Source organism: Mizuhopecten yessoensis, unplaced genomic scaffold (genome assembly GCF_002113885.1).
Source record: "Mizuhopecten yessoensis strain PY_sf001 unplaced genomic scaffold, ASM211388v2 scaffold9081, whole genome shotgun sequence".
Classification (NCBI taxonomy): Eukaryota; Metazoa; Mollusca; class Bivalvia; order Pectinida; family Pectinidae; genus Mizuhopecten; species Mizuhopecten yessoensis.
This window is the reverse complement of record NW_018407869.1, coordinates 1,936-16,594: the sequence shown is the minus strand read 5'-3', so window position 1 is coordinate 16,594 and position 14,659 is coordinate 1,936. Positions and strand designations below refer to the sequence as shown.

The window sequence follows — 14,659 nt, the reverse complement described above, 5'->3', positions numbered from 1 at the left end:
ACACAATATACCATACATAATCATTATATGTTTGTTTTCTGGTATACATTATTTTAATTTATGAGAATCTATTTTTTCCAATAAATATAGCAAGTACTTTTTTTATTTCATTGCATGTCCTTCTTTTATTGTAAATCTGAAATTCAAAATTATTATCAGAAAGCTAACAAACAGCCCTTTAACTATTTGTGTGTGCATAAAAACAGCATTTATTTACCTATTGTTATGCTATTCATGTTTCCTTTTCTCCGGTAAAATATGTATCGTTGAGAAATCTCAAAATTGTTTCAAAATCGAACTTGATTGGATAATTGATCCTGTACGAATGTGTATAACCTTTCATGAAAATCAAAGCATTTCTTCCGAAATTATCGCACGGACTCAAGATCCCTTTTGCATCTCAGAAACGTAAGATATCACGAACTTTCCGAGTCTACCTTAAGCTGAGTCTTAGCTTGAGTTCAGCTTTTACATTATTTACAATGTTAATATCTCCAAACATTTTATTGTAAATCTGAAATTTTCACGCTCAAAGTTTCAGTAGTAGATGTCATACTCCGATAAAATAATACTATTTCAAGATCAAATAAGATATATTAAATATGTTATCAGAATGCACGCGCATTTATATAGTGATATGGTGGTAAGCATACAATCTTTATAATGCTTACAGTCGACATATAAACAATAGCTATTTCATTATGAATGTACATATATTTTTTTAAATCAACATATTCAAAACTGGATTAGCGTTGCTGACATTTCTTCGAACACGAAAACGAAAGCCACACAAATATTTCGCTCTATAGCGTATAAAAAATTGTATGCTTTTCGACAATTACCGATATTTTTATCCCTACTTCTCATATAACATATAAAAAAAATATGTCCAGATATCAGAAATCATAACATTTTTGGATGAACATGTTTAAGTCGGCCGTTTTCCGAAAACATAAGAATGATTCTTCGAAACAGGTCGAAAACGAAAGTCGGACGTAACACAATACACACCAGTATACGTTGATCTGTTTAATCCAGTTCGTTTACAGAAAATATCCTAATCTGAATTCGTGCAAAATGGCAAAATTGAAAGCAAAACTAGTTTCAAACTACATAAAAAATACTATTTACACGTGTTTAAACGCATAGTCAGGAATATCAACAAAAATCACTTTATTATTTAGTTAAATTTATCATTAATTGGTTATATGCAATACTGCAATGTCCTACACAACAAGTAATCTCCAAACTGGCATGTCCTTGTATTCCATATACAGATGTACCCAATCAGGGTTGTTGTTTTTATTTCTATTTTTATTTTTTATTATTTTTTGAAACACAAGCAAACACTAAAACTTTGCATGGTAAGTACAATGTATGTCAAGTATGTGTCGACAGACAACTTATCTAAACCTTAATTCTTATCTGCAAACACTTTTTCATTTCTGCATTTGAAGAAACTAGAAACACTGCTTGTCCTTTAACCGAAACTTTCAAAGGACAAAATCCTAGCTATGAGCTTCTCTATAAAAATATGTTTCTATACCGGTTACTGGTAAGGTAACTCGCTAGGCTCGTAATTAATCCATTAACTTCAAACAATCTTTATTAAAAGCGTTTTATCAATTAATCTTCATGTTGCTCAAACATAGCCGTTAGTCCAACTTTTATCCGCCATTCTTAGAATCTACACTTAAAGGTGAAACTAGTGGAAGATCAAAGCTGAAGAACTTAAAAAATCTTCCGGTCATTGCTGAACACCCTTTCCTCAAAATTGTTTCTTCTATCAGAAGAATCGACGTTAAAACACCTTCGTTCTCTTTATTAGAAAGATTCGCTTACTCGAAAGACGAATCGCTGCAGATGTATGGATGTGAACCGTTCACGGGCATATTTTACAAGAAACAAGACAAATCAAAGATGAGAGATATTATACTCCTGGCAGATAACACATTTGCTGAGTTTGGTGACAAGAATTACAACAGACTATGGGCATACCTACAGAAACTAACAATCCCCTCGCATGGTCAAATTGATTAAGTTTGCAAATGAACGTGAATTTCCCGAGAAGAATGTCAGCTCCGGTAACAAAAGCCTTGTCAAATCCTAAATTGTTACTTTCTGCCACCACAAGTTTTGAGATATGCAGATTGATGAAAACTACATCATGATGTTATAAGGAACTGTTTTATTTCCTTAAGCGATATGAGGGTCGATGCTTTGGAGTATGATTTCAGTGCGTCTTGTAGTTTTGTAGTCCCTACTCTGGTTTGCTCTTTGGGGATGCTGCTTTACTTGAATTTGGTCAGATTACGCATGGCGGTTATCGGCGACAAAGAAAATAACCTACCCTTCAATTTATCTTATGTTCCATGTAGTTTTAGAGGATATTTCTGTGAATCTTCGAAGTTTGCCATAGTTTCGTCGATTTTGAATTATGGTTTCTGTTTGCACCAAGTAACTGTATGAAGTAAAAAATAGGGAGGTGGCCTTATACTGGAAACATTATTTCTGATTAACAGAGCTTTTAGGAACACAATAAATGACTTTCAGTAATGCGCTTAACTAATTAGCAAGTCTGTTCGACCTAAGCGATGTACCATGACTTATCGATGTACGTCGTCTGATTTTCTCTGTACTATATATAAGAACTTTTAAATACCAGAGAACGTCCCTCATTGTGACCGACTAAAATTGGATATTTTCCAAGTTTCCATATTTGTTTAAACTAAATAAAATAAAATAAAACACTTAAGCTTGGTATCGTTTTAAAGAGAAAGTTATTGTCTCCATGATTGGCTGTATGGTACCGGGAAAGGGTCATTAAGGCACATTTAGACATTTGGGACATTCACGGGGTGTAATTTCGCTTCTGACGAGCCAATCAAAAGCCTTGATATTAAGGGAAGCGAGTTACATCATTCCGAAGGCTGAATAACGACATATGCAACAGCAACAAACAGATGTAGAATATGAATGACGATTTGTTTTTAATACTTATGATGAACCTTGAACAAAAATATTAAATAAAACGCATAATATCAATGGTAATTATTACCAGAATCAATCACTTAAACATTATATATAAATAACCTACGTGTAATACTTATAACATGGATTTATAGACTAATTTAGTAGTTTAACATAAGATCATCATCATCTATTGTTTGCTTTACCAAATATGATCAAGCACATGTATATTTCCAACAATATGTTTAGATCTGTACATCAAAGCGTTTGACATATTTATTCCAGTTAAATAATATATGCATTTTGAATTTCGAATGCTCCAATTTTTAAACAGTGCATATATATTCAAAACTTTTCTATACTAGATACAAATACTTTAACACATATTTTATCTTCTGACAATATGCAACTTATCCTTGACTGGTGCTTATATATAAACCAGTCATTTGAACTAAGGAGTGTGGGCCTGGCTTCTGTATAGTTTATATATTGTTGACTATTGCAGTTTCTTTGTAAATTTGTTGTTTTATTATTTGCCTTCAAGTTACTAAGTAACTATAAATGAGCAACACAATTATTGAATTGATATATACATATTCATGTTAAGTTCATGTTTCCGTACAGCGCATGTACTTGTATGATGTAAGACCTACTTTATTGTAAATGCTTGCAAAAGATATATAAACAATGGCTGATTCATTGTGAATGACTAAATGTCAAACATAGAAAAAATATAGAACTTAAATAGACCAACTAGTCTAGTCTAAATTGTGTTTTCAAAAACTGGTCAGTGTTGCCGATATTTCTTCGAAAACGAAAGTAAAAATAACACGTGTGTTTCTGTGTTTAACAGATGCAAATGGTTTACTTTTCGTCAAATATCGGTTATTTATTTGTTGCTGTCTCGAATTCTTGAATTACAGCAAATATGTGTATAATCCTTACATGTATATCATTAATCGATAACATAATTCGGACGTGCGCCAAACACGGCCGTTTTCAGAAAACAAAACGAAATATTCTGCGAAATGTCGAAAGTGAAAGTAGAATAAGCGCATATGCATGTAGTTAGCGTTTCTGTCCAGCACAATCCAGTCAGCTGACCCCTTATCAGGTACTGTATAGCTACACTCAGGTAAAATGCTTTACTTAATCTTTAAATTAATGTATTGAAATCAAAAATTCAAAATGCAAACAAAAAAATGTATATATCACATGATTTCCTCTGCAAAACTGTTAGGTTTTTTATTTGTAATATTACATTTATGACCTTTTGCGTAGGCTATGGATGGTTATTCACTGATAATTATTTGAATTTATAATTTATTTGGTGTGAAATAATATCTTTCAAAATGAGCTTCAAAGCTTCATTTATACTATATGATTAACCTGTTACATTTTGTCATAAATTTTATTTCGTTTAGTTATTTTCAATTTATGGGTTTTGTTTGGTTCTTGTTTAGTTTGTTTAACGTCTAATATATTTTGGGGGTATATTGGTTTCGTTTGGTTTTCTTTTGTTGTTTAACATTTTATTAACAGCTGGGGGAGGGGGGGGGGGGGCAGGGAGTCAAAGACATACCTTTACGGAACTCTCTCGGTGACGTAGTTTATTCGGTACAAAAAATAAAATCATTGAATACTCAATCATGTAATGTTTGAAATATATCTACTCCATTCACACATTGTCTGAAGTAAATCGACCGGAAGCTTGTTGTCAGTATTACTGTATTGACATACGTATAAACAACTTCATTCCCTTCACGCTTTTTTTCAAATAGAAAGGAAAACTGCACAGATCTCAAGTCGGGCACGTGTTTGCAGGGAAGATAGTAAGGTTTTGTTACTCAGTGTACACATAGAAATTCATACTAAATATACAGACATAGGGGTTGATATAAACAGATAACAATAAATTAACGAACATTGAAAAAGTGAAAATTTGAAAATTTACACCGTGATACACTAAATGATACTGACAATGTTTATACCAAATGTTACCTGGTGTTATCCCATGAAATAATCATTTGTCGAGCCGGATACTGTATCTGTTACTAGATGAAGGTCATCGGGAAAAACCTTATGCCAAAAATAGAACAATGGTGGTGACATCATTCTCATTGGCTAGACACTCGCTGTTTGGTATTCCCAATCTCTATTCCTTTTCAATCACACACAAAGGGAGTGCAAGGACCGTAACTCTGCGTAGAGATTGGGTATTCCCCTACATTGAAAGTCTAGTTCCGGGTCGTTAATTAAGTGAATATAACCGGGGTAGTTTGTACACGTATTACAATGTGTATGAAGACATGGGGTATACGTACAGGTGAGTGTATGCTTATCTATCATACAGACTGTAAATACTACTTATAACTCCATAGTAAAGTCTCTGTCACCGATGTCATTAATATATAAATCTAATTTAATTCATGCATCCGATTAATTAAAGTAAACAATTATTGAAAATCAAGAGAAAATATTTTTCCTTTGCATCTTTATACCTTTTCTCGTCAATGTCGAAAATGAGGATGATGCTGGTCAGTGTTTATATATGATGATGAAAAGGATGATGATTACTATAATGCTGGTCACTGCGTTTTTATGATAATGATGATGTGAGTCGATTTGCATATGTGGTGCTGATTATGACGCTTGTCAAAGTGAATAGATGATGATGATCTAAATTATGATTGAGAAGAAACCCGTGCTTCTGTCTACAAGTGTGTCTGTTTGATGAAGCTGTAATAAAAATAAAATAAAAAAATTCAAAATAAAAATACAGAAAAATCTACATACCTTTTTCTAAAAAAAAAATATTGAACTAGAAGTGATGCTCATTTGAGAATAATTTAACACGACTTACATATAGTTTCAACTCTATATATGTATAAATTAACACGACTTACATATAGTTTCAACTCTATATATGTATAAATTAACACGACTTACATATAGTTTCAACTCTATATATGTATAAATTAACACGACTTACATATAGTTTCAACTCTATATATGTATAAATTAACACGACTTACATATAGTTTCAACTCTATATATGTATAAATTAACACGACTTACATATAGTTTCAACTCTATATATGTATAAATTAACACGACTTACATATAGTTTCAACTCTATATATGTATAAATTAACACGACTTACATATAGTTTCAACTCTATATATGTATAAATTAACACGACTTACATATAGTTTCAACTCTATATATGTATAAATTAACACGACTTACATATAGTTTCAACTCTATATATGTATAAATTAACACGACTTACATATAGTTTCAACTCTATATATGTATAAATTAACACGACTTACATATAGTTTCAACTCTATATATGTATAAATTAACACGACTTACATATAGTTTCAACTCTATATATGTATAAATTAACACGACTTACATATAGTTTCAACTCTATATATGTATAAATTAACACGACTTACATATAGTTTCAACTCTATATATGTATAAATTAACACGACTTACATATAGTTTCAACTCTATATATGTATAAATTAACACGACTTACATATAGTTTCAACTCTATATATGTATAAATTAACACGACTTACATATAGTTTCAACTCTATATATGTATAAATTAACACGACTTACATATAGTTTCAACTCTATATATGTATAAATTAACACGACTTACATATAGTTTCAACTCTATATATGTATAAATTAACACGACTTACATATAGTTTCAACTCTATATATGTATAAATTAACACGACTTACATATAGTTTCAACTCTATATATGTATAAATTAACACGACTTACATATAGTTTCAACTCTATATATGTATAAATTAACACGACTTACATATAGTTTCAACTCTATATATGTATAAATTAACACGACTTACATATAGTTTCAACTCTATATATGTATAAATTAACACGACTTACATATAGTTTCAACTCTATATATGTATAAATTAACACGACTTACATATAGTTTCAACTCTATATATGTATAAATTCAAAACAAACTAAGGTGTATGATACATAGTTAAGTTTGAACATAATTTATTGATCAAAGATACAAAGGGATTGGATAACAAGTTATTTGAACTTAATATAGTCCTCTCCCAAATACACATTGTAAAAATAATATACATATATGTTCAGTAAAGAATAGAGTTACAGGATACGCATTTCATGTGCTGGTGGGCGGTGGGCAACAGGAGAAGGATTGGATGGAGAATGTGTGTGGAGGTGTGTAATTCATAAAAATATGTGTCCCTTTCAAAAAGACATCTGCAAGGCTGCTTCGATTCTATTGGATTTACTATGTTCATGATACCGTATCATTTAATCAGTTTATGCAATACACCAGAAGTAACCTCGGCGCATTGGAAGTGTTAAGTCTGCTGTATCCCACTGTACGATACACTTAGAGGCGACTAATGTGGAGGGAACTGTAGAATCTGAGGTGTTCTTCAGTGTCTCCAGCTAGGGACATTGAGGAAACCAGAACTTATTTGCTGCCCCGATTGCGACACCAGAGATCTTTATCTTCTATTCTCCCTTTTCTTTTCCCTCTCTTTCGGCGATGTCTCACTAGGCCCACGCCTTCATATGACCTTATAACTGTTGTCTGGACGTTAAACCCAAACGAACAAACAATTCGGTAAATATATAGATAATAACACCTAGTAAGTTGGTTACAGATACTAAAATAGTGATCGTTATGTCTAGTTTTTGGTTTAATAATACACTTGTAGGAGTAAATATTTCGTCTGTGTTAGCGTTGTAACATTGTGTCGGTTTAAATGGTTGGCACTTTTACCCATTAATTGGTTGACACGTGTTTTTTTATTGTTACATTAAAAACCAAGCATGTTTAAATTGATAGGACTACTGAGTGTGAAAAATACAAAAGAAATAACGAATTTAGGGAAATATATAAAATTTGCAAATTCGAGAAGAACCCTATTATCATAAATAGCTTAGTTGCACTCTCCAAAATTATGATACTGTTTCTATTTGTAATTGTGTTGTGAGTGTGTCGTGTAATGGTGTTCTTTTGTTACTTGTAACTGAGGAGACGAAAGACTCAAAATAAAATTGAACTTGAACTCATTAATTGGTTGGCACGAGTACCCATTAATTGATTGGCACGAGTACCCATTAATTGGTTGGCACGAGTACCCATTAATTGTTTGGCATGTGTACCTTCTTATCGATTACATAACATTTGATGCAAGTTCTTTATTTGCTGAAGTTTTACAACTTGTTACAATTACAGATAAGACAAAGACACTCACAAGGACACACTCACACTAACTCGCACACATCATCATCATCACATCAGCAGCAGCAATCATTCGTCATTCATCATGCTCACATTCATTCATACACACGCCAGAACCTTTTTCACCCTCATTCGCCCAGACAAGACAATATAATGGTATATTACATAATTTGTATTCAATACACTGATATACATCATGTATCTACACATGACCTGTTCTAGTGATGACCTCTTAATAGATCTGCTCTACGTTTAAACGCTAGTGATAAATACTTTCCTAAATTATTAAGTTCTTTTGTGTTTTCTATTTTGAGTAATTGAACAAATTTATACATACTAGGCCAGGTGAAATAATATTGCTTTATTGTATTTAGAGCGGAGGTCTGAAAAGCGATTACATTTGATTATAAAATGATAAACCTGTAGATCGTGTTAATTACTATTCACATCCTGCTCCTTTCCTGGTATATTGTTAGATTTATTTAATACTTTAACTACTGTAAGGAACTATGGTATTCCTTTTTAGTGTACATTGTTTAGGTTACTTCCTGAATAGTGTATGCATTTTCTTTTGAGTCATAATGTATATTTGTATAGGACATGACGTCAAGGTACTTGTCAATTCTTTTAAATCATGACCTACTTCCATGTTGTTCCTCGTCTGTTTTCATTGGATAAGACACTCGGCAATCTTTCATGTTTGTGATTTTCATAACATAGATCTGTGTACTGTTTCTTTTATTTTCATTCCAAAAATATAATTTTGCTTGTAAATAGTAATGGCTTTATGGTTCAAGCAAATCTTATGTGTACATTGTGTGATATTTTTGAATTTTTATTTATAAATTGATATTTGAAAATTTCCAGTTTTCCTTCCACAGCTGTCAGTCTGTGTTGGACAAAGATCGATACATTCGCTGTACCAACATGCCACGTATGATCTGTTATCAAATACTCCGTTGCCTAGAGATGGCAGTTGAATAATTAAATTCATCACTTTTCTCAAGCACACATGCATGACAAAACCGACTTTTCTCACGGAAAAAAAAATAAGAAAATACCTCACTCATAGTAAAACCTATGCGAACTAAAACGGATCAAAATATTGAACGGAAAAAGTGTACGAGTTAAAACAAGTTTATCGTTGAATTGGTAAAAATCTGTGAAACCAGAGATCTATCAGATCAATTTTTGTCTAATCGAAACAAAGTGAGTGGTTCATTACAGTAACAAACCTGTAATTCAGACGTAGGGACGCTCATTACTGACTGACACGTGAACTGATTTAAATATCGATCAGGGACAACGGACACGCTCATTACGTCCACGCTAAAAACTATTCCTGGTCATATATATACATGTAAGTAGAGAGTAAATCTCATAAAAAAACAGTTGTCTTACAGTTGTACGCTCACAGACTGCACACAGGTATTTGAAAGCAGAATGAACACTTTTAAATTCAAAGGAATGATGTGGTCAAAATAACCATTTTTTAACCGATACTACCTTGTTATTTGTCGACCATATATCGGGTCTGTATCTAAAGTTTTCAGTATTATTGTTTTCAGTATCTTTATCGTTCATTTTCATCTTCTTTCTAATCAAATCTCTTTTCTTAGTACCTTCTTTCTGTTAAATATTTAATCACTTAATTATTAAGTTATAACGTCTTAAATTATTAAACCTGGTTTGTTTTTGAACAGCTCTACATAAGGAAAGATGTCTAGCAATCCGTCTTACTCTCACTACGACATCCCATGTGATATGTCGAACCCTAAATACCAGAACAGTGAGAGGTCTGCGAGTATCTCCACGACTGGATCGAGTAGCAGCATCATCCCCGGGACTTCTGGGTGTGACTTCCGGCCCCTCACCTCAAAGAAATCGGCTGACCGGTATTCATGCGTTTTAATCATCATCGCCATTTTCCTCGCCTGCTTTTGTGTGGCTCTGGGCACATGCGTGGCAATTTTGTTTTCCAATCTCGAGCATGTTCGTGCGCAACTGCAGAGAGCATCTGGTGATTCGGTTGACCGGAAGGTGTGCCTGCTATGTGACGAACTTACTATGTCTCCTTTTGAGGACGAAAATGCTGCTACGCAGAAACTGGAAGTGACGTCAGATGACAACGGTGACCGAGTGTGCTGCGCAAACGATGCAAGACAGTCCAAGGTCATGTTTGATCTGGTAAGTCTTTAATAAGTTTTAAAACTGATGTCCTTATCCCGTTGCTTTTGGCATGAGCTATGATTAAAACAAAAGATCAACGTATTCCTTCGTTTAATCAGACCTTACTTCAATTTTCGATTTTGCAAACAGGTTCGGTAATAATCACATTTTTTCAACTTAGTGGGCCCTCATTACCTTAGAAAGTTTGTCATTTCATATCAAATATGAATTCTAAAGTCGTCAAATGAAATACGTTCGTTTATTTCGTTTCAGTTGTTTAAGAAGAAGAACAAGATTACATGCATTGAAGGTAAGTCGGTACTCCTTAATCACTGGAACTACATAATCTGACACTAATGACCGTAATGTATCGATGAACAGAGAAACGCATGTTACATATTGCGTCGCATAGTCAGGGACGTAACCAGGCGTACGCACGGACGCACGGGCTTTCACGTATTTTTTTCAAGTATACTTTTAACAAGGATCACATCGTAGAACTGTATGTGATAGACTTTAACAACTCATATAATCCTCGGCCCTCAGTGAATTCATTATCTCATTGACATTGTTTCTTTTATTGACTATTTAACGAAAATGTTCCTTGTTCATATGGAAGTAATTATTACGCATTTGATAAAATATACTACAAGCCAAATATGAAAATGATAAGTATTTTACCCCCTCAAACTCAGGAGGGGGTAACCCCCCTCCCGAACCCACCCCCTACTCGCGCTTCGTATGCTTCCACATACTCATAGTCCTGGTTACGTCCCTGATAGTTCTCATTACTGGTACAACTTGTATAATGTACCGGACGCCAGTGGCGATTTGGTACCGACGGACACCCTTAGGGACAAGCTTTAGACAGCTTTACTACGTTTCTAATACTCATTTACCTTAAATTCTGCAAATAGGTTTCATTTAAAAGATAAAAATATTTATAATTAGAACATGGTATGGTTAAAGTAATAACTTTAATACTGCTCGGGTGGAACTTATTTTCCTGTTTTATGTCATGACACGGACATTCAAAGAATCTCTTCCTGTAAATCGTTCTTTCTTTCATTTCTTCCAAACAATCTCACCCGTATATGATGTTTATCTTTATTGTTTCCCCACAGAAGTGAACGCCGCCCAGACCGCGTGTAATCGGACATTGCCTGGTCCTGTCTTGACGGGAAGAGTATCTGCCCACCTCCACATAGGTGTCCAAACACCACGCAACGGTAAGTAGGTCAAAAAGTAGTCCATCAGTTCTAGTTTTGTCCGGTGATCTGTGATCAAGAGAGTAAGACCTAAATCATTATTTAAATGTACATGTATGTGTTACTGAACTTGTCTATCATCTGCAATGTGCAATGCACACTTAATATAATGCAAGATATTCCTCCGCTATTGTGTGTTAGGTAGGAATCTATTTTATCTATAGACAGTTCTATAAAACAGTAAGGTCCTCGACGGGAGGAAATTTGCTCTTTTAAATAATGCAATAGAATGTTTTATTATTATAATCGGAACAGCAATCGTGACTGACTTTCACTTCTCATATGACTAGCCAACGTCACTCTCACAATTGCAAAAACAATCTGTGTGGGTTGCTTCCCTTGGATCGTCATTGTCGTCCACTATAATGCAGTCTTTGTTTCAGTGATATTGTTCGTCAAATTTGACATTGCGATACATTGATCATATTTTACAATTTCATCAAAAGAAAATGCTATAATTCAAAACTATTATCACATGGAGAAAATACATGTTTTGAAATATAATAATGATGGCATGATGAAAAAATAAGGGTAATTGCAAATCGTTCATACCAAGAACTGCTTCAAATATGTTACTCATGTACATTTTTAGCACATGGCCTTCAGGGGCAGATCCAGGATTTTCAGTTAGGCGGCGCAACAGTTGCAAATATATATTTATGAAGGGAATTGGGTCCATATAGATGTAATAACACAAGTTAATGAAGATATAAAATGTTGAATTTTCTATCCAATGATACATTTTTTTCGGTGACAACAAATTGAAAGCAGTTGCCCATCAGAACAGGACACTGAGCAACTTTTAGTATCTGTCTGTGGTCTTGATGATTAACATAAGATTGGTGATTATTGGATGGTATCCCGTCTCGTGTACAGAAACTCATATAAAAGTAAAATTATTTTATTATTTTTCAATATTATAGATCATGGTGACCAGCCAGTGCGGAATTGGCAATCAAACTATCCGACATCTCACATCGAGGGAATTAACTTAACAAATGACCGACTGATCATCAACACGACCGGACTGTACGTTGTCTATAGCCAGATCTACTTCTCCAAGTACGTCCCTCCCACAACGCCCAAGTCCAGCAGTGTCCTTTACCACTACGTGTACCGGTACAACGTCATCTATCCCAACACCGGCAACCAACTACTGATGGAAAGTGTCAGGACCTTGAAGCTTGTCCCCGTGACGTCACATAGCGACCACACGAGTTACACGTCGGCGACGCTTCGTCTGAAGGTTGGTGACGAAATCTACGTTAAAGTGTCCAACATATCCATGGTTTCGCGAGCAGAAGAGGCCAGTTTCTTGGGTGTGGTACAGATAGCGTAACGTCCAATGGATGTGGTTTATACACCAGCACGTCACGGCCGGGGTTCGAATCTCGGTACTGGTGTGAGCGCTCTCCTGCACCTGCCGACCAAAGCGCAGTTCCGGACCCGCGACTAGAAAACTGCAGGTCCCGTGTCCACTGCACGTTAAAGACAGATCGTATCAGACTACATATCCAGATAGGACCCAACGCTGTGGGTCCCGTGTCTACTGCACGTTAAAGACAGATCGTATCAGACTACATACATGTATGTGTTGCTTATTGTAGTTGAACAATTATATATTTCGTGAATGGCAGCTGTGTATTTTATATTCCAAAAGAGTGTATATTTTTTGAGACATAAACAATGTCTAAACATTCCTACTGTGATATAGAAGTTTGAGACAGGATGATATATAATGTAAACGTCCATTTTTTTTTTATTTTTTTTTCGCGATTTTCACGCGGTAAACATTGCGCTCATTAATGATTACGCTGATGGGACTTTCTGTAAATGGTTTTGTTCGCGTTTATTGATTCAATTTTGATCATTAATGCCTTAATCTGTTAAAATTCGATAATACGCTCGCATTTTTGTCCGCTAACATGATAACTTTTACAGTATATAGAGTGCTTATGTGTGTAGAGAGGCAGGGCTGAAATGGGAATGAACGAATGGAATAAATCATGCATGAAATAAAATATTAAAAAATAAAACTAAACTATGCCTTTTTTACGTTGATAGCATGTAACCTGTCCCTCGATGCTAATGTTGACCGGAGTTGACCCTACGCAGGCACGTTGTGTACTGTAGTAGGTTCAGTTTTACGAACTAAGGCAAGAAAGAGTTAGTTCCCTTTGCATGCAGAGAAAAATCTACTTTACTTATTTTGTAGACGTAGTCGGGCTAGCGGATTCAATACTGAAACCTGATAACGATTTGATCTTATTTGTGATACCTAAGTCTGTCTCGACCTCAATCAAGCGTTCCATAAGGTTTGCTGGTGTGTACATGCCACCTAATTATGTTATTTTATTTTCTAACTATTTTCTAGGCATCAGATAAATGTCTTCTTCAAATGTCCGCTTCACAAAAGCTTCACAGAAGAAAACCCCTGATTCTACCGTCAGTTGTCTTAGTAATATAGGCACGTAAATATTGATATGAAACTGGTTTTATAAACAAATTTTGAGGTATTTTTGTTGTTGTTTGTGCAAGATATAAAACCATCAAGTAATGTATGAGGGATGCAGTGTTTCACCTGTTGTTAATATGGAAAGAGACGTTCACACCATTACATGTTATTTTGTTTTTCCCGTGTCCCTCTGTATCCTTTATATTACAGCGAACCCGCAAGGTTGTCGTTCCATCGATTGAGTCGCCCTTGCTCAACACAGAGGGTAACTGAGGGGGAAACATCAATCCCCATTGTTTTTATATGAAAACGAAAATATAAGCAATGCATACTTTGGTTTTGTTTGTTTGTTTATGTGTTACGTCCTATTAACAGCTTTGGTCATTTAAGGACGTGCCAGGTTTTGGTGGTAGAGAAAAGCCGGAGTTCCCGGAAAAAAAAACCCGCCCTGCAGCCAATACCTGGCGACTGATTAACGAAGGTCTCGAACCCGCGACCCAGTGGTCCAGGG

General features: G+C 34.5%; 1 protein-coding gene across 3 annotated transcripts; it reads left to right on the top strand.

The window, feature by feature from the left end:
• Positions 1-3,992: 3,992 nt before the first annotated feature.
• On the top strand, positions 3,993-14,481 carry LOC110457301. Of its 3 annotated transcripts, none has more exons than XM_021508508.1 (5): positions 3,993-4,084; positions 9,960-10,443; positions 10,699-10,735; positions 11,550-11,654; positions 12,617-14,481. In XM_021508508.1, the coding sequence occupies exons 2-5, from the start codon at positions 9,976-9,978 to the stop codon at positions 13,030-13,032; spliced, it is 1,026 nt and encodes a 341-aa protein (XP_021364183.1). In that variant the 5' UTR covers positions 3,993-4,084; positions 9,960-9,975; the 3' UTR covers positions 13,033-14,481. The 3 variants fall into 3 exon arrangements, with proteins under 3 accessions (XP_021364183.1, XP_021364182.1, XP_021364181.1); XM_021508507.1 differs by having other exon boundaries at positions 4,007-4,105; XM_021508506.1 differs by lacking the exon at positions 3,993-4,084 and adding an exon at positions 4,838-5,296.
• The last annotated feature ends 178 nt before the right edge of the window (positions 14,482-14,659 follow it).

What these genes read in the sequence shown, in the direction of transcription:
- LOC110457301 (XM_021508508.1), top strand. Translation starts at nt 9,976, where the DNA reads ATGTCTAGCAATCCGTCTTACTCTCACTACGACATCCCATGTGATATG. An exon ending in CCAAGGTCATGTTTGATCTG is followed by an intron (nt 10,444 to 10,698) that starts GTAAGTCTTTAA and finishes ATTTCGTTTCAG; the next exon opens with TTGTTTAAGAAGAAGAACAA. An exon ending in CAAGATTACATGCATTGAAG is followed by an intron (nt 10,736 to 11,549) that starts GTAAGTCGGTAC and finishes GTTTCCCCACAG; the next exon opens with AAGTGAACGCCGCCCAGACC.